The sequence below is a fragment of the Thamnophis elegans genome, chromosome 16, assembly GCF_009769535.1.
Source record: "Thamnophis elegans isolate rThaEle1 chromosome 16, rThaEle1.pri, whole genome shotgun sequence".
NCBI classification, from domain to species: domain Eukaryota; kingdom Metazoa; phylum Chordata; class Lepidosauria; order Squamata; family Colubridae; genus Thamnophis; species Thamnophis elegans.
In genome coordinates this window covers 7,551,154-7,570,456 of record NC_045556.1, presented here as the reverse complement: position 1 = coordinate 7,570,456, position 19,303 = coordinate 7,551,154, and the positions used below count along the sequence as shown (strand labels likewise).

Sequence of the window (19,303 nt, the reverse complement as noted above, 5' to 3'; positions counted from 1 at the left end):
TAAATGGGAGAAAAGTATCCAGAATTTACATCCAACAAATTATTCTCTTTGTTTTTTGTTTTTTTGGCGCTTTCGAGTCAGTGTTGATTCTTGCCAAGGTTTTTCGGAAATGGTTTGTCCTTCCCTCCTCCTTCCTAGAGGCTGACAAAGAGCAACTACTCGAAAGTCACCCAGCTGGCTTTGTGACCAAGGCGGAACTAGAACTCCTGGTCTCCCAGTTTCAAGCCTGATGCCTTAACCACTACACGAAAACCTGCTGGTTGGGAATTGACCATACACAATACATTTGTTATGCATAAATAGTGTTACTTCTTTTTTTAAAAAAAAATATTATGCAAAGCAGGATTCAGCAGTGGTAAAGAAGCTAAAATCAAGGGGATGTCACTGTCATTTACTAGGGCTAAACCTTGCAAACCAATCTTGGTTCATACACTGTGCCTCAAAATCCATGACACATTTTCAAGAGTGACGGATCTCATCTCGATTGCATCATTAATGCCATGCTTGCGTTCTTTTGAGAAGACGACAAGGCTGACTGGTGGGCTCAATTCTCTCCATTTTATTTTTCCTGTTTGGAAAAAAATGAAGGAGAGAAACCACCTAGAACGGAGGAGAAATTTCCTGACAGTTAGAACAATTAATCAGTGGAACAGAAGTTGCCTCCAGAAGTTGTGAATCTTCCAACACTGGAAGATTTTAAGAAAAATGTTGGATAACCATTTGTCTGAAGTGGTGTAAGGTTTCCTGCGTAGGCAGGGGGTTGGACTAGAAGACCTCCAAGGTCCCTTCCAACTCTTTTTCTGTTATTCTGTATTACTATGGAATGGAAGAGTTTATCTGTCGATCACACACACACACACACACACACACACACACAAAAATTAGTTCATGTATTCATCAGTGGTGATTGTAATCTTAATTAAAAAGTCTTGCATGCATACCTCCTATAAGTTCTATTGTCAGGCTGGTTAAAACATTCCTGGATGTAGCCGGTATTAGGACAAATTCTGTGACATTCATAGATAGCCAGTGGAATTGACTAGTAAACTACTAGTGTGGTTACAGAACGGATGCATTCCGAGCGGGATTTATCCTAGTCAGTTGAGTTATGATCTCCATCCTTGGGAACTTTAAGACTGGCAGGGGGAATTCTGGGAGTTGAAGTCCACAAGTCGGACACTGCTGCTTTGATCCAGGAAGAATGAACTGCTTCCTGCTGCTAGTCGATGGTGGGGATCTTAATTTTCATGGCTATACTTGGATTTTCAAGCTTCCTCCAAGCAACAATAATGCTGTATTGTTGAGTGGAGTAAACAAGCACATCTGCCAGCTAGTATTGGAGGCTACGGTGGGGAGGGGTGGACAAATCCCCCACACATAGTCTAACATTATGCTTTCCCAGTCTCTGCCAGACACCAGCCTGACAGAAGGGCTGTTTCTTCAGTCAATTATTGCAGTGAATGTGGATGATGAAGATTGGCCAAAGTCAGTTGTGTGCAAACTCCTTTGCTAGCAGCTTCAATTGCAGCTGCTTTGTTAGCACTAAATGGGCAGAGTGAACTTGGGATTAAAAAGAAATGGTTGTTGTTGTTGTTGTTGTGAACAAGCTGCTTGACTTCCAATTTAGCCCTCAGTTGGAGGTGCTGCTGCCTATTTTAATTGTGTTCCATTACAAGTAATTGAGTTCGCTCTACAAGAACAGGCCAGCTCAGTTTTGAAAATTATCGTATTTTTCAGAGTATAAGATGCACCAAGGTTTTGAAGAGGCAATATTTTTTTAAAAAGTAGGTAGGTAGATAGAGGGATAGAGAGGAAATACAGGAGGTAGGTAGGGAGAGAGAGAGAGTATGTAGGTAGGTGGATAGAGGGGGAGAGAGAGAAATATAGTAGGTAGAGAGAGAGAGAGAAATATAGTAGGTAGAGAGAGAGAGAGAAATATAGTAGGTAGGTAGAGAGAGAGAGAGTAGGTAGGTAGGTAGATAGGGGGAGAGAGAGGGAGAGAAATACAGTAGTTAGGGAGAGAGAGAAAGAGTAGGTAGGTAAATGAAGGGGGAGAGAAATACAGAAAGTAGGTAGGGAAAGAGAGGGTAGGTAGGTAGTAGAGGAATAGAGAGGGAGGGAAAGAAAGAGAAATACAGTAGGTAGGTAGGGAGAGAGAGAGAGTAGGTAGGTAGGTAGGTAGATGTTTCCTGGTGTATTTATCCATGTGCTGGGGAAGGAAATCACTGACAACCTACAGCATCTAAGTATTTGTTTCTGCTGGCACAGCACTTGATCAACGTAATTCTGATCAATCACTCCAACTAAAGAGCTTTCCGAAAGGGAGGAAAAACTGTTTTTGCACTCTGCAAACCTCCCCAAAATGGCCCGTTTTTCGTGAAAATGGACACATCTTTTTTCAAATAAAAAGCATGAATAGCCTTGGGGAGGGGGGGCTGGCAGAGTGCTCCTGGGGAGAGTGCCCCCCCCAAAAGCAAAAAATAGCCTGTTTTTCATGAAAACAGGGGGGCTGTGAGAGAGAACTGCAAAATGATACTAGAGACCGTAAAATGATACTTCTTTCATCCCAGATTCTGCTTGTTTTGTCTACAAAGTTTAGAAAACACAGCAGGAGTTTTCAGGTGTCTTCTTAGGATGTCTTTAAAAGATACTCCTAGTTCTGAGCGAAAGGAACGATAACTCATAAAACCCAAGTATGAAATAAGCAATGTTGCGTCTTGGATTATAGCTTAGCCTCGTGGCCTGTTGGGAAAAATGAGAAATTACAGTGTCTGTTTTTACAAAACAGTGTGTGTCTCGGCACCAGTTCAAAGGACATTGCAGCCAGCTGCACCTGTGTAGGTGGTACATGGAATAGATGGAGACAGGGCGTGGTATGGGAGGGGCACTGTTAATCCCTATATTGTATCTTTGCTGCCAGATTTGAGATTAAACGAGTACAAGGCTGTAATTAAAATAGGATAACCAAAAAGCATGAGATGAATTGCAGCCTAGCAGTCATTTCTCAACCGTGGCCACTTTTAAGGTGGGTGGACTTCTTCAACTCCCAGAATTCCCCAGGGGAATTTCCGAGAACTGAAGTCCACCCATCTTAAAAGTTGGCCAAGATTGAGAAACACTGAAGCGTAGGACACAAAAGCATTGAACGGCCTCCGCTCGGCAGATAACGTGGGTGGCGCATTGCCTAAATATTAAAATATTGCATGGCTGAACTTTGCAACAGCCTTAGCTTGCTTCTGGGAAATAGGTAACCCAGCCCCCCCCCCTTTTTGAAACACCCTGTTGCTCTTCTATTTGTTTAAAAAAAAATGTAGTGGTTGGATCAGTGGTGGGATTCAGCCAGTTCGCACCTATTCGGCGAGAACTGGTTGGTAACTTTCTAAGTAGTTAAGAGAACCGGTTGTTGGAAGAAATCTCATTTTGTTTTTTCCCCACTTTACAGGGCTAATCCTGTAAGGAAGGCAGGAAGGAAGGAAACATTCTGGTGTTGTTTCTAGCCTAATCTTTATTGACCTGCTTACAGAAACTGCCCCTCTGGTTAACCCTCATTATAACAGCTAAGGCGAAGCGCCCATCGACCTGGGTGACTTTGAGTTGGCACGTCCACCCAGTCACATGACCACCGAGCCCCACCTACCCAGATGGTCATTAGGGCAGAGAACTGGTTGTTAAATTATTTGAATCCCACCACTGGGTTGGATCATGGTCTTTTTCCAGTAGAAAAATGAACTGCTCAGATTATCTCCTGCAAGGGCTGCATTTAGCTTGATATAGTGGCTAACCGCCAGGATGTTACACTCCTGAGTCTCGTTTGAATCTTGTGGTTTCTCACCTTTGTGTTTCTCTTCTTCTTCTTCCAGGAGTATCTTACCTTTGAGTAACTGCCCCCAGGTACCGTGCTGTAGGCACATTGTTCCAGGGCCTCTGTGGTGCTCCTGATGCCCCTCACCCACTGTCGAAGATCCCCGGTGGGCGAGGGGTTGGCAGGGATCCTTCTCTTTCAGCTTTGATATATAAGGTGAGCACTAATTCTGCATCTCTCCTGGGCTTTTTGCCGCGAGACGACTTTGCTTCATAGAAACTCCCAAGTATCCTCTGAATGTTTCTCATTTCTGTGTCCTCTCTCTCTCCCCCCCCTCACCCCACCCCCCCATTCATAGCACTGTGTAAAATCAAGCACGCTACTTCTGGAAGCTCATTATTTTGGGGGCTGGTTGCCTTGGAGATTTTTTTAGATAAGCGAATTCTGGTACTTTTTCTGGCGCCTCTCGGTGTTAATTGCTGTGTTACTTTTTTTTTTTCCAAAAAGAAAAAAAGAAAGAATCCGACATGTGAGAAAATATAATGAAAGGGCGCTCTGCGTCAGGCCAGTCGGTGAAGATTTTTGAGTTCACGAAATGAAGAAAAACAAGTTACGGGTTCCAATTTTTTTTTTCTCCCTCGGGTGATCTTCGGTAATCATCCCACTGCTATTCTCCCCGGAGCTCTGTTTCCACAACGCTTACAAAGCGAATACTGAATCACAGGCTCCTAAATATCGTCTTAACTCGGGTAGCAAAAATAATGAGGCAAATGAAGAATCTTCCAACGATGAAATTTTTGGACAGCGTAGAACTACCTAGGGCAGGGATGGCTAACCTTTTCCGGACCGAGGCGCCAAACCCCCCAAAATGCAATGTCCGTGCGGTCCCACTCCCCACGCATGCATGCATCCCCCCCGCAGAGGCAGCAGACACCCGATAACCGGCTTGTCAGCAGGAGGCGCACACGCCTCCTGTGCTATGTGTCCCATAAGTTCCCCATCATGGACCTAGGGACAAATTTATAGGTCTTAAGAGAGATTTCCTCTTATGTTAGCAAGGAGAAGGGTCTCTTTTGATCCTGAAGCATCCGTGAGCTGTTACATCCACAAGATTTGGCTGCCTCATGAAAAGGAACATTGCTACGAGGCTTGGAGATGGATGGTATTCTGGATTCTTAGAAGCGAGTTGGTAAAAATCAAAAACATGCAAAGGCCAAGGTTTTTTTCCTTTTTTTTTTCTTCTAAAGCTGCTTTACGGTCATTTCCCCAATTCCTGTCTTGCATAAAGTATAAGACGGAGCAGCTCTTGAAGATGGTGCTTGTAATATATCGACACAATTCTTTGCCTGCCAAGGCTGGATATTCCTAAGACCATTTCTGTTAGCCTAAGCATTTTTTGAAGTAGCGTGAACTTCGTTTCTTTCTTTGAATGAAGTGGAGGGGTACTTATTGGAGATGATTTATTAAATTTACTCAGTTTGGTCATTGAATGCAGCGAGTTGAAGCCTTACGATTGTTCTTCAAAAAGCGGAAGCACGGTTCCCATAGCAATGAGGAATCGGAGAACTTGTTGCTCCTTACTTGTTCTAACCTTTGAAAAATGTTTCTCTCTCCCCCCCCCCCCATTTTCTTAAAGGATGAGAAGCTCACTGTTAACCAAGATCTTCCAGTGCATGATGGGAAACCACATATTGTCCACTTCCAGTACAAAGTTACGGAAGTAAAGGTCTCCTCTTGGGATGCAGTGCTATCCAATCAGAGTCTTTTTGTGGAAATTCCTGATGGCTTATTAGCTGAGGGGAGCAAAGAAGGGTAAGGCATGCGCAAGACTCCCACAGATTACGCCCCAAAGGAACGCAGTCACCTGTAGGAACAAGTTGCGCGCTCCCGACTACTCCTACAAGAGTGGTGCACAGATTTCTCTCTCTTTTAAGCTCCTAGTACTGTGATGGCAAACACACATGCGCGAAGTGCTCGCGCTCGCTCGCTCCCTTTTTGACACACAGTGCCCAAAAGATTCGCCGTCACTGTCCTAGTATTTTGAAAAGGGTGTGTGTGTGTGGGGGGGGGGGGAAAGCATCAGTCCTGCCAATGAATATTGATTTGCCACCCTAAGCAGCTCACGCCGTTGCATTTTCCCTTTGGATTAAGCAGGCTGGAGCCTTTCCAGTTATAAAAATGCCCCGGCTCCTTTTATTCTTTCCTTTTGCCATAATTCTTTGATCGGGCGGCATTTCCCCCGTCAGCGTGCTTTTTAAGTACAATTGCATAACTGATTAATTATAGCCGTCTAAAATAAGCAGCTTGGGAAGTTATAATTAAAATGGATGTTAACCAAATCCCTTCTAAGTTAAAATCTCTGCTGCTTTCCGCCTCCGATTAAAACCTTGCTGATCTGCTCGCTCGCTCGGTTAGCCAAGGTAGCCTTGGACCAAAGCGAGAAGAGCAGGTTGTCCTGTGCCGGGCAATTTCTGTAAGGCTATTAAATGGATAGCTTGAAAACCGCCTGCAGTGTGACACTATTCCCCAACGCAGGCCCTGCAGAGGATTGTTAGAGCTCAATAGTTGTTCAAGGCTAGCTACAAAGGAGATGGCTATGGAGGCGTTGGGTACATTTATACCCTCTGAGGTTATGGCTTATACATCTCCCATCCCACGGCCTCCGAGTGGGACGTAGCTTGGTCTGGAGTACCAAAACACCCCCTTGCCCCTCCCTGGACGCACCTTCTGTGGTGATAACTCTCGTGATAACAGTCGGTGTTCAAATGCAAACTTTAAATCCAGAGTCCTACAAATGATATGGTATAGGGGAGTGCAGTGGGATTGTGCACGGGAGTGCCGCACCTACGTAATGTGCGATGCCCTGAGCACATGACAGGCGCTCCCCCCCCCCCATTTTTTGCATGCTTTTTTCATCCTCCCCAGGCTTCAGAGGCTTTATAGGAACGTGGCGAAGGCGAAAACAGCCCCCCCCACTTCCCCGAAGCCTCCGGAGCGCAAAAACCCCTCAGCTCTACGGGCAAACAGAAAGTTCGGGAATGGACTTCCGGTTTGCTTGTAGGGCCGGTTTAATCCCTGAAGGCTCCGGCGGGCTTAAACTGGCCCTACAAGCAAACCGGAAGTCCATTCCTGAACTTCCTGTTTGCCCATAGGGCCGGGTTTTTGTGCTGTGGAGGCTTCAGGGAAGCTCCTGAAGCCTCGAGGGGTGGGGGAGGCTGTTTTCGCCCTCCCCAGGTTCCTATAAAGCCTCTGGAGCTTGGGGAGGGAGAAAAAAATGGCCTCAAAAAAAAAAAAAAAAAGGCTAAAGTCCGCTAGCTAGCATGGTTCCACCTGTGCCATGGGTTCCCCATCCCGGGTAAAGGATTTCCTGCCTGAGCAGGGGGTGGGACTAGAAGACCTCTCTGGTCCCTTCCAACTCTGCTCATCTGGTCTTCTGTGAATGTCCCCATTTCCTCTTTGGATTTCTGTTTCACACAGCTGTGCTCCCCTGCTGTGCAAATAAGCAATCACCCGTGGTTAGTCTCTTGACGGACTTCCTGTCCCTTCCCCGCAAACTCTGCAGCCTGTCTTCCTTGGCACGCTCTTTCTTGCCCAAGTGTTAGTGCCGACAGTGGGGGGGGGGGGAGAACGATTGCAGGGGACGCGCCTTCCGCGATGAATATGATGGAATTATTTAGAAGTTTAGCTGAGTTGTTTTCTCCCCACCCGCCAGATTATTAGCGCTGCTGGAATTTGCTGAAGAGAAAATGAAAGCAAGTTATGTCTTTATTTGCTTTCGAAAAAGCAGAGAAGACAGAGGTGAGTGGTCTCGCGTCCCCTCCTTTCGTGCATGCAAACATTAGCAGCAAAGTGGGTCTCATCCGTTCTCCTTTGTGGGAGGGGATTTTTCTCCTTCCAATTGAGTATAAACGATTCAGGGTATAATTGCTACCAAGAGCGGCTTAAATTGCTAGCATAATTTCCCCCCCCCCCCCCCTAAATTTCTGTGGCAAGAGTCAGGCTTCCAGGTTGGAGTATCTGCTGAATGGCAACAAGAAGCAGTATATGCATCCCTCTCGATGTGCTGCGCATGGGCTGGGCCACTTGCAGCTCTCATCACGGGTGCAGCAAACTCCCCTTTGTTCATAATGGGACTGCGATGAATTGATTGATTGGACGGCATATAGGTAGCCAACAGTTCATAGAGTGACCCTTCAAAGTTACAACGGCATTGAAAAAAGTGACCGATGACCATTTTTCACACAACTGTTGCAACAACCCCATAGTCACGTAATCAAACTTCAGGTGCTTGGCAGCCGATTCACATTTACGACCATTGCAGCATCCCGGGTCGTGTGACCTTTTGCAACCTTCCTACCAGCAAAGTCCAGATTCACTTAACAACGGGGTGACTAGCTTGACCTCTGCAGTCATTCGCTTAAGAAAAAACAAACCCAACCCACTTATCCAATTCTCGTTTAGCAACCGAAATGTTGGGCCCAATTGTGAGCGTAAGACAAGGACTGTGTTCTAGGGCCAGTAACCAATCAGCTTGCAACACGGGAGAGAAAACTAGGACGGACTACACAAAAGTTACACGAAGGATAGGACTGGCTTGGGGAGCCTCAACAATTGAGTCGGGCCCTGTGCAAGCAGAGATTCAGAAGCATTTGCTCAGCCGTCGATCTGATCTTTCGCATTTTCTTCTGTTTTCGCAGCTCCGTTACTGAAGACATTCAGTTTTCTGGGTTTTGAAATAGTGAGGCCTGGTCATCCTTGTGTCCCACCGCGGCCAGATGTGTTGTTCATGGTCTACCCGCTGGATCAGGTCTCTTCCGATGACGACGATTAGACCGAGTGCAGCCTTTCAGTGGGGCCTGGACATGGTTCGAGGACGAGAGGGGGCCAAAAGGCCTCTTCTGAGGAAAGGGAAAACAAAATTCTTCTGGACTGAAACTGCATTTCTTATTGTTAGAGTGACCTGTATATCTTCTGAGTTGACTTTTCCATTGAAATGTGTTACCTAGCGAATAATATAAAGTCTGCACATGTAATTGCACAATAGTACATGGAAGGTAAATGGAGCTCTGGGGGCTCGCTCTTAAGCCTAGCCAAGGCATCCTGCCCAGCCGGCCAGCCAGCCAGCCACACGGTGGCTCCGGAGCCCACAGACGGAGAGAGGGAGAAGCCTCAATTGCTTGTTACATACATGTTGGGCTTATCTATTAGTTTGGATATTTGGCTTTCATTTCAAATGCATATTTATATGTTCACTCAGACTCTTAAGCCGGGGGGGGGGGGAATGTTTTGAGTGTGGAAACATAAGGAACATTTGCTTTCTTGCTTTGGTTCTTTTTTTTTTTTGATGGCGCCACTGGGCTAAGCAATGCTCTGGGGTTCTGAGAAACACTCTTATCCTCTTTCCGGCTTTTTATTAGGTTAGTATTAACTCTAGCGTAGCTTCATTTAGGAGGAGGAGGAGGAGGAGGAGGGTGTGTGAAAGGAGGGTGCGAAGCCAGCCTTGCTTCTGGAAGTGGAACTTTCAAAAGGATTGGGGGGGGGCAGCCTTGTGTTCTGCCATGGGATAAGGTGGGATCCCTGATCTGTTCTTGCTGTGGGATCAGGTGGGGAAATGGGGAGAGAATCAAGTCAAATCAACCCCCCCACCCCCCGCCAACCCCTTTATTTTTTTTGGGGAAGACCCATCACACACTGAAGTCTATGGATTCCGGAAACATCCTAGGCAACTTGATTTGACAATTAAGACTTCCATCTTACCCATCCTCAAAATGCTTCGGAAACTTTCCTTAAAAGTAGTTGGTGTAATCGAGATCCCCAGTCCTCATCCGCCCTTCAAATCCCCCCCCCCGCTCCGGAATATTAGATGACTGCTATCATGCTTACCTTTCTTTTAAAACAGCCAGTTCCTTCAAACTTCATTCACAATATACAATTCTAAAAACTCCTCTTGTCTATTTACTTGTGTTATACAAAGCACTTTTTTTTTTTTTTTGGCCTCTCATGCATTCGTCTTGTGCAAAATGGGAGCCATCTGGTTATCGCAGAAGGGAAATCCTTAAAAAACAAACAAACCTAGGAATACCCCATAAGCTGCCTCTTTGGAGGAAATTCTTCTTAGTATCCAGTTATAGTCTGTGTCTTAATTTGCCTCACTGAATTTTAGGGCAGCGTAAGTTACTTTTCAGCCTTAAGGGCCTGCTGGCTGAAGGGGAAGTATCCTCGACAGATTTCTGGCTGGTTTCTGTACTGGGGTGGGGGCAGGGGAGGGGGGACAACGTAGGACTGATGATCAAGGGGATGAAACAAAGCTATCTGCATCCGCTCGCAGGTTTTGCTCATAAAATGTCAGCTCTCACAACTACAGACTTTAATATTAGCCATAACCTGAACATTTATTGGCGTAACCTATTGATAATGGAAGGGAAAATAGACAATAGAATAGGTAGGCAATGGAAGAGAAGATACTCCTCACATAGGTTTGTCATTTAGAGTTACCTGGCTATTCGATAAGCAATTTAATCTGCACAGTCCGGTTAATGGGAAACCACCTTGTGATATGAGAGAACCAACAATTTCTTGAGCCAAGAATTATACGCCAGTTGAACCACCTGCTAAAGTTGGCTTCTACATTCACCACACTTTTTGACTGATGAGGCTATATTTGTATGTCTTTAAATTTAAATTCTTGAATATATTGCCCTTGCAAATTAGGGCATCTAAAACGAAACCTCATTTGTTCTGCTTGTTTAGCCGGGTGTGTTTTGTCGTCTTTGGTTGAATGACACTTAAAACCAACAACATTATTGCTGTTTGTGGAAACAAGCATAGCTACCTAGATCCTAAATTACATTGGCCTCTTAATGTATAAAATATTTGGGATTACTGTTTTGCAGATTTCCAGCCTACCGTATATAAAAGAATTGTAGCTTTTTACATTCAAGCTTTAAAATGTCCCCATTTTCTTTTGTTTCACTGTGTTACAAGAAGTGCTTTTCAGAAAGTTGTTCCTTTCATCCAACTCGAATTAATCTTTATAGAGGAACGAATTCACATTTAAAAGACATTTCTACTGAACCCCAGGAAATAGTCCAATAAAATTCAGAGTCTTTGATCAACGGCTATTCAAAATGCAATTTTTGAGGAAAAGGTGTGGGGGGGGGATTCAACCTCCCCATTGTTACATTTACAAGTAAGCTTATTCTATTTAGGAAGGTACATATTTGGCAGAGAATAAAAATATTTACTGGTGCTGCCAAGTTTTCTTCCCCTCATTTGTTACTACCGGTGTTTTATCTCGTCCTGAGTAGGAAAAAAGAAAGCTCATTTGAATTGGAACTTTAGCCATAATGATATCCAGTTTGCAGAATAGTTGGTCATGAATATTCTCAGCTTGTTACAACTTCCTTGCAGTTGATGTTAGATGAGTCAATAAAACATCTTACAGTGCCTTGGTTCAAAAGCCTTTTTGGGAGGGTTTGGATACATAGATATCTTCCATGAATCTAGCTTCCCCCCCCCCCACACACACACAAACCCTTTGCTTGTGACCTATGTTAAAAGCCATACGACAGCTGAATTCTTGGCATTAAAGGTGCAAAAACCCATGGCGGCTTATTCGGTTCTCAGGCACATCTTCAGATTTGAGTTGTTGCCCAAAGTGCTGAACTCCACACCCCTTGTGCCTATCCACATCCGCAGTTCTATTTATCCGTGGAATACCAGATTGGAAAGAGCCAAACATGAAATCAATTTGGTTTTGTCAAATATCAATATTTGAGCGAGGAGTATGAAACATTTCCCCACCATTTCCACTCCTGGTTTGGTTTTTTTTTTAAACATTGGCTTATGGTTTCCTCTAGAGCAGTGTTTCTCAACCTTGGCCAGCTTGAAGTCCCGTGGACTTCAACTCCCAGAATCCCCCAGCCAGCACAGCTGGCTGGGGAATTCTGGGAGTTGAAGTCCACGGGACTTCAAGCTGGCCAAGGTTGAGAAACACTGCTCTAGACTATTATATCTTTGGTTTTTTAATTCTCCACTCGGGAAGTTCTGCAAAGCGGGGGGGAGGGGGGAATCCCTAGCGTACAGCAGACTGCGGAGAGCTGCCTGCTTACTAGATTGATCCAGCTGCCCAGGACAGAAGGCTTGGTCTCCATGCAACCTGCACAGAGGCAGCCTGGAAACTGAACGTGTATTTCTACCCCTTACCCAAGTTGGGAGGTGCACTAACGTCAGTTAAATAATATATATATATATTTACACAAATATGACTTATCTGTATTATTATTTTTTTTAAAAAAAACAACAACAGCAATACACTAACACCAATACAAACAGAAGGCCAAAAGCTTTGCATGCACCCAACAGGCAAGGATCCTGCAGCTGAGGTAGGGCATTTCTTACGCGAATACCTTACCTAGTAAGGTCAGGAGCATAAAGTCGGGCCCGGAAGAAAACTCATTTTTTTACAAGAGCTTTGCTACAACGTGGTGCTTCTGTAACAGGCCTCCCCCCCCCCCTCAAAGTAAGGTAACCCTGAGGTTTACTCTCAAGACGCCGTGTGCCTCTCGTCAGGAGTTTGCACGGCTCGTCTTTTGGCTGTTGTATTTTGTGCCTACCTGAGTCACGAGTTCACAAAACCGTATCAAGGTGGTGAGCGCTCCCTCTACTATGGACTGTTCTCACACGGGGGGGGACTACGCTGGCAAGAAAAGGCTTGCAACCTCCCAACGCTCTTGCCTTCGAGGCCGTCCCGTTGTCTGGGCGAAGGGGGAGAGGGGGATGTCCCAGGTCATGGTTTTAAGGCAACTCTCGGAAGCCCTCCTCCCCGCGGGAGATCGGGAAGGCCAAGCGAGTGCCAGAAAGGCGGAGCGAGGATGCCACGGCAGTGTGCTTTTAAGACAGGGCGGATCGCCGTCGAACGAGACTTGTGCTGGGGCTAAGCAGCCTCCCCCCAGGTCACTCTGATGAAGCCACGCGAGGCCTCGAGCTCGGGAAAGTGGGGGTGGGGGGAGAAAAAACACCCGACAAATTTCAAACAATTCCTTTTTACAGTATATACAAAGTCCAAGAGGCAGAGGGTGGCCTCGCGCGACATACATACGGGAACAGAAACGACAAGAGCTGGGAACTGGCACCGCTGAGACAAGACGCACACACAGCACCCGTTCCTTAAGAGTCAGCTGGGGAGGGCAAGACTGGGCCCCCTTTCACCCTTCCAACTGACAGGCCTGCAGGAAATGGGGGCAGGGGGGGAGCAGAGCTCCAGTCAGATGGGTCCCGCAAGGGGGCACTGGCAAGGGGCAGGGAATGAGAGGCTGCCGGGCAGAGGTCCGGCAATGCACAGAAAGGGGCCTCTCCGCTCTGCACGCCAGCCCCGGGGGGGGGGGGGGCATGCAGCTGGAGGGAACTGCTTCTTGCCTGCTCACCCCTGTAAGAAGCCGCAAGCGCAGCAGGGCGGCTGGCCGTTGCTTAGACGTGCCCTCCGTGGTCTCAGCAAGTTCAAAGCTTGGTTGCTTCAAACCTGCAGGGCACAGCCGGCCCCTCGCTTCGTTCCTTGCCGAGAAGGGAGGGTTTTCCAGGCGTGGGGAAGGGCCCGAAAAACCTAGCAGCCCTGCCCAGGCGATCCCGATCACGCCGTGGCAGCCAGGCTCCCTTCCTCCGTGCAAAGGGCTGGGGAAGACAGGAGCGACAGGCGCCCTTCAAACAGAGAGGAGCTACCTGACTGCTGGGCCACAGTGGGAGGGCCCCCCTCCCTCCCTCCCCAACAGAAGCAGGACCAGCCTGCCCAAAGGCCATATTGTAGCAGTACTGAGAAGCTGTTTGTGCTGGGGAGCAAAGCAGTGGCTGCCTTGCCCCAGGCGAGTCCGGCCAGCAGGGAGAGGGGCTTAGAAAAACGGATGGTGGGACAGCCTTTTGGAGAGCAGCGGCCCCCCCAAGGCAAAGTGCTACAGAGAAGTTCGGTAACCGTTCCTGACCGAGAAACGTACATAGGCTCGTGGCAGTCCCGGTGGAAGCCTCCCTGCTTCCTCCTCCTCCTCCCCCAGTTTCCCCAGGCCAGCGTGAGGCAGGAGGGCCTCGTCCTTCCGGTGCTCTTTGCGAGAGTCCACCTACCTGCTTGTGCCAGGTGACTAGTTCTCACCAATGAAAAAGTTGGGAAAGGAAAAAAAGTGACCCCCAACCCACCATCATATCTGGACATTCTCTTCGGCCAACTCTGGAATAGCTTTCTCGGCTGCAGCCCAGGAACAAGGGGAGCTGCGAGTGGGACTGAAAACTCCGGTGGCTTCTTCCTCCCCAAACATATTTCCAAAGGTCCTGTGATGTCACGCCGCTCGGCCCACCGTCCCCGTCCTCTTTCCCAGAAGAGTCCTGGAAAACGGCCAGTTCACCCCAAGTCAAGATGAATAAATATTTCGGCAAGTCCCAGCTTCATCACTCACTCATAACGGGGCTCAGCGTGTGTGTGTGTGTGTGTGTATATGTGTGTGTGTGTGTGTGTTCAACAAGGGAGGGGCAGAGTCTGCATCACACTGTGGCCGGACCATCAAGCAGAACAATCAACACCATTCAACTGATGCCTTAATGCAGTTTCCGGCGTTTCCTCATGTGAGCCAGTCACATGTCTTGGTACAGCCCGGGGTTACCTTATCAGTCATGTCCTGTTGCAAAGAGAGGAAAGAGGGGGGTGGGGGGGAGAAGAGTGTCAGCAAACTCGATCTCAGCCACAGGGTGGAGCCAGAGTAACACCAGCTGGGAAAGTGGACTTGGAGATCTAGCCTTCCCAGCTGGAGAAGCAGGTGGGTTTAGAACAGGGGTCAGCAACCTTAAACACTTAAAGAACCATGAAGGTCCTAACTGGAAGCCCCCCCCCCCAATTCAATTCTGAAGCTGGCTGGGGAATTCTGGGAGTTGAAGTCCACAAGTCTTAAAAGTTCCCAAGTCTGGACACCCCTGCCATAGACGAAAGGAAAGCAGGTCTTAACTGGGGGCCAGGAAGGTCTGGAACAGACATCCGGGATATAACAATGTGGGGATGAAGATAATTCGTAGTTGTCACCTGGGCCACAATTGGATTCTTTACTTAGGACTTAGGGCGTAAGAAAATAAAGGTGTTGAAGCCACTTTATATATTGCTAGTCCCCTTTGGTTCGTATGTGATCATCTTCCTAAAATCTGAACCAGCAATGAAACCATCCCAAACGAGGCTATAGAGCAGTGATCCCCAACCCCCGGTCCGCGGAGTACCTGGCACCGGGCCGCGCAGCGGCCGGGGGCCATGATCGCTGCAGCGGCCGGGGGCCATAGTTTCTTTCTGTATGCAAATTAGGGCTAACTGGCACAAGGGGTGTTACTGGACCGCTGGTGGCACTCTGACGTCACCAGCGGCCCACCGCCCCCCTGTGTCCAGCGCCACCCTTCTCATTCCTTTTCAGCGCTTCAGCGCTGGCCGATTCCTGAAAAAACCTAAGAGCGCCTGCGCAGCTACGTAGGGCTAGCGTAGACAGCGCTAGTAGCGTAGCCTTGCGTAGGCGCAGTTTGTGCTACGCTATCTACGCTAGCCATACTGAACTGCGCCTGCGCAAGGCTACGCTACTAGCGCTGGTCATCGACGTATTCCACCGAAACCGCGAACAACGCCCCCCCACCCCTGCGCGCGCTCAGCGGGCCATGGTAAAATTATCAAAGGCTGACTGGTCCGCGGCGATAAAAAGGTTGGGGACCACTGCTATAGAGCGCTGCACATTAAGACAAAGCGGCACAAGGACAGTTTTTCCCCGAACGCCATCACTCTTCAAATAATTCCCTCAACACTGTCAAACTACTTACTAAACCTGCATTACTATTACTATTAGTTTTCTCATCATTCCTATCACCCATCCCCTCCCACTTATGACTGAAGGACTGTAACCTTCTTGCTTGTATCCTTATGATTTATATTGATTTTCCAAGTATGATTCGATTGGTTATTTGTACCCTATGACTATCATTAAGTGTTGCACCTTATGATTCATGACAAATGTATCTTGTCTTTTTATGTACTTTAAATACTTATGTATTTCATTTTCTATTCTATTCTATTTCATTTTCTATTCTATTCTATTCCATTCCATTTTCTTTTCTATTCCATCCATTTCCTATTCTACTCTATTCTATTCCATTCTCTATTCTATTCCATTCCATTTTCTATTCTATTCTATTCCCTTTGTTCTTCCCCACAACCACCAAGGCAGGTGTGTTGGGGTGTCCTTACCATTTTCACCTTCGGGGTGGGGGATAGAGGGAAGGAGCAGAACCTTGCTGACTGGCAACAATGGCTGTAGATGAAAGACCTGTAAAGGGACAGCAAAGATATTCCCACAAAAACCCGTTAAAATTGCAAAGATTGGGTGAGCGGCTACATAAATCTAATCAATCAATAAAAACTGAATTTGGAATCCTGACACCCCTCCCCCCCCACCGCCAAAAAAATCACACCCCTCTGCAGAAGCAACCTCACCTGTTGCATAGGGCAAGTTATATTGGGCTGGCAGCAATGAGTAGCCCAAGTGGTGATGATGGTGATGCGTAGACATCAGACGCTGTGAAGGGGAGGAGCGAGGCCGGTCAACGCTTCTCTCCGCGCCACTGGCTCCCCCTAGGCTGCTGCAGCCTGCGCTGCTTCCTCCTATCCCGCAGCCGCTGCGCTCCTGAGAGGCCTTCTCGCTTATCTGCAGGGCAAGCAGAAAAACAGACGGGTTTGAAGCCCAAAGCATGACTCTGTAAGGAATGGCAGGCCATCCTGGGCAGATTTTTGACGTTGCCCTGAAATTGTTGGATTTCTCCAGTTCCTGCAAACTCCAGCCACCAGGCAGGACAAGTGCATCAATCATCTGCTCCAATCATGGTGGACTCCACGAGAGAAGAGCCACAAGTACTGCTCCAATCAAGGTAAGAGCTTAGGTGGCACAGTGGTTGGAGTGCAGGCTACTTCAGCTGACTGCTAGCTGCAGTTCAGCAGTTCACATCTCCCCAGGCTCAAGGTTGACTCCATCCTTCTGAGGTGGGTAAAATGAGGAGCCGGATTGTTGGGGGCAAAAGGCTAACTCTGCAAACCACTTAGAGAGGGCTGTAAAGCGATATATAAGTGCTATTACTGCACTCTGCCCACTGACATGAAGTCGATCCTCACCGGCTCAAGGTTGACTCACCCTTCCATCCTTCTGAGGTGGGTAAAATGAGGACCCAGATTGTTGCGGGCAAGAGGCTGACTCTGTAAACCGCTTAGAGGGGGCTGTAAAAGCTCTATGAAGCAGTATATGTGTACGTGCTATTGTATATTGCTAAGATCCACGAGAGAAGAGCCAAAGGTTCTGAGCCAGGGCCAAACAAAAAGCCCAGAGCTGAGAACTAGTTAGTGCAGCACCATAAGTAGCACTCACCGTTGGGGATTTGCTCTTGTAGTGGCTGGCGTGTTGCTGCAAGATGTCCAGGGCCTTAGATTCAGAGCTGGATTTACAGCCGATAATAGGACTAGCTCGGGATTTTTCGCTCTCTTCGCTTCCCGAGGATTTGCTGCCGTACGGGGAGAAGGAGTAGCTGGAAGGAAGGTAAGAGCCTGCGGGAGAGATACCAGTCAGCATTTCTACCCTGGGTTTGTCAGAAGAGCCACCCACCCAAAGAAACCAACCGATGTCATGCCTTCTACAGGGAAAAGATGAGAAAAGGAAAGGGACTGACTCAAAGTTTGTAGGAGGAGAAGTTTTAGGAGATGTCATTCCACCCAGTCTTCTTCTGGTTTTATATTCCTAGATCATCATTAGCTACTAAGACCAAATTACCAACTTTGAATGCTTGGGGCACACGGGGCACATACACCTATACAGACACAAAAGCCCTTTTAGGGTCCTCCATAATTTAAAAAAATGAGCAGGGGATGCGAGGGGAAAAAAATAAGTTTAAGAAACACTCCCATAAGCAAAGTAAAGGTAAATTATCTGCAACTGTGACGGAATGGGGTCTGAATTCCCAGGAAGGGAATTCCAGAGGAGAAAGAGACATCTCAGTTCATATCGTTTGTGTGAGGGAAAGTGGGTGAAGATGGTTCCTCTCCTTATAATTCCTAGAGCCGGAACCAGGCGGCTATGCCGGACGGACCGGGGAGCCAGCCGATCAGATTGGAACGATGCGGCTATGCTGGATGGACTGGGGGAGCCAGCCTAGACGTTCACTATCAGAAGGCTTACGTGGAGCCGGAAACCTTACAGTGAAAATCCAGAATCCAACGAATAACTCTGTCCTTCTGTTCTAAGAGCACTTCTCTACAGGACTCTTCTGAGCAAAGACTGAGTCAAAACTGGGACTCGCATGGGCAAAGGAGGCGTGACCGGAAGCTTTATAGACTCAGTCTCCGAGCAGAAAGGACAGAGTTAACCCATTCCTTAGATTCTCTACTCAGCACAATGGAGAATATATGCTTTATAGTGACGGAGTTTGCTTTAGTTTGACAAGATTCTGTCTGGGTGAGGAACGCTAAAGAAATCTGCTTGGAATAATCATGATGTGACTTTTTTGGTTTTTCAGAGCCTGACAGCATCTTGATGCTGTGAGACATCTCACTATATCAGTCTATTGAGCTCAATCCCCTCACTTTATTCTGAAGACAAAAACCAACAACTTGGGAGCTTTCCTTCTTTCTGCACCATGGAAACCACCTGTAATCACAGGGTTCCCTTTCAATTCCCCCTACCTGGATAGTTCTGCATCATGACAGTTGGCATGCCACGATAACTGGGATGGCCGGGGTCGTACGACTGACTGTAGGAGTAGCCGTGCATGTAGGGGATGTAGGATTGGTGCTGGGTGAGGGGGGAGGACACGGGCACATGGGTGCCAGATCTGGCGTCTTTCCCCATTAGGCGCGAGTCCTCGCTGGAAGGCATTTTGCAGTCAGAGTTGATGCTCTCTTTCCCGTCCTCCTTCCCGAGGGATTCTTTGCCGCGGCTCCTCTCCTCTTTTAACTTTCGCTCCCTCTCTTCCTTCCACCGCTCATCCTCCATTTTGATGTCAGGGTATTTAGCGGGGTAAACGTATGTCCACATGCGGGGTTCAGCCTCCTGCAGCAACATAGGTTGAGTCAGTCAGGTGACTAGCAATTCCACAGCCCAGAAGTCGCCATATTGGAAGCTGGGGGAACCTCAGGTGGAATATTTTAAATATAGAGTCTATGGAAGCAATTCTATATTCACACGGATCCCTCCCACCTTATAAAAGCATTTACCTTCTGGACTTTTCATCTACCAATCAAATGCCTCTCTGACGCATCGCACAACATTCACCAAAATTCTAAAATTCTAGCTACATTAACAAGCAGAAGCAAATATACATTATAAATTGTTCATTTCTATTGATTAATGTTGCTTAATTTATTATCACTGGTCTACTTTATTAAGACTGAGCAGTGAGATAGCCCATCTTTGGAAGCACTGAACTAAGACAAAAGCTACACAATCCTTATGTTTTTTC

At 47.3% G+C, this 19,303-nt stretch overlaps 3 protein-coding genes across 4 annotated transcripts in view; 1 reads left to right on the top strand and 2 right to left on the bottom strand.

Moving 5' to 3' along the window:
• The window catches only part of RBPMS2 (RNA binding protein, mRNA processing factor 2), a 16,977-nt gene extending 16,498 nt beyond the window's left edge, over window positions 1-479 (bottom strand). Inside the window, 1 exon segment of the mRNA XM_032233134.1 lies at window positions 432-479. Within this exon segment, the coding sequence (XP_032089025.1) occupies window positions 432-479 (48 nt within the window).
• A 990-nt stretch (window positions 480-1,469) lies between these two features.
• On the top strand, window positions 1,470-9,746 carry OAZ2 (ornithine decarboxylase antizyme 2). Its single transcript, XM_032233133.1, is given in 6 exon segments — window positions 1,470-1,485; window positions 3,806-3,936; window positions 3,938-4,018; window positions 5,439-5,614; window positions 7,515-7,600; window positions 8,500-9,746. Coding segments are annotated over 6 exon segments (624 nt in total). The 3' UTR covers window positions 8,634-9,746.
• A 3,530-nt stretch (window positions 9,747-13,276) lies between these two features.
• The window catches only part of ZNF609 (zinc finger protein 609), a 70,816-nt gene continuing 64,789 nt past the window's right edge, over window positions 13,277-19,303 (bottom strand). For both annotated transcript variants that reach the window (XM_032232754.1, XM_032232755.1), the window contains 5 exons: window positions 18,528-18,894; window positions 17,221-17,396; window positions 16,299-16,509; window positions 16,053-16,131; window positions 13,277-14,460 (listed from right to left, as the gene is read on the bottom strand). In XM_032232754.1, the coding sequence (XP_032088645.1) occupies window positions 16,058-16,131; window positions 16,299-16,509; window positions 17,221-17,396; window positions 18,528-18,894 (828 nt within the window). In that variant the 3' untranslated portion in view covers window positions 13,277-14,460; window positions 16,053-16,057. The remainder of the gene's footprint in view (window positions 14,461-16,052; window positions 16,132-16,298; window positions 16,510-17,220; window positions 17,397-18,527; window positions 18,895-19,303) is intronic.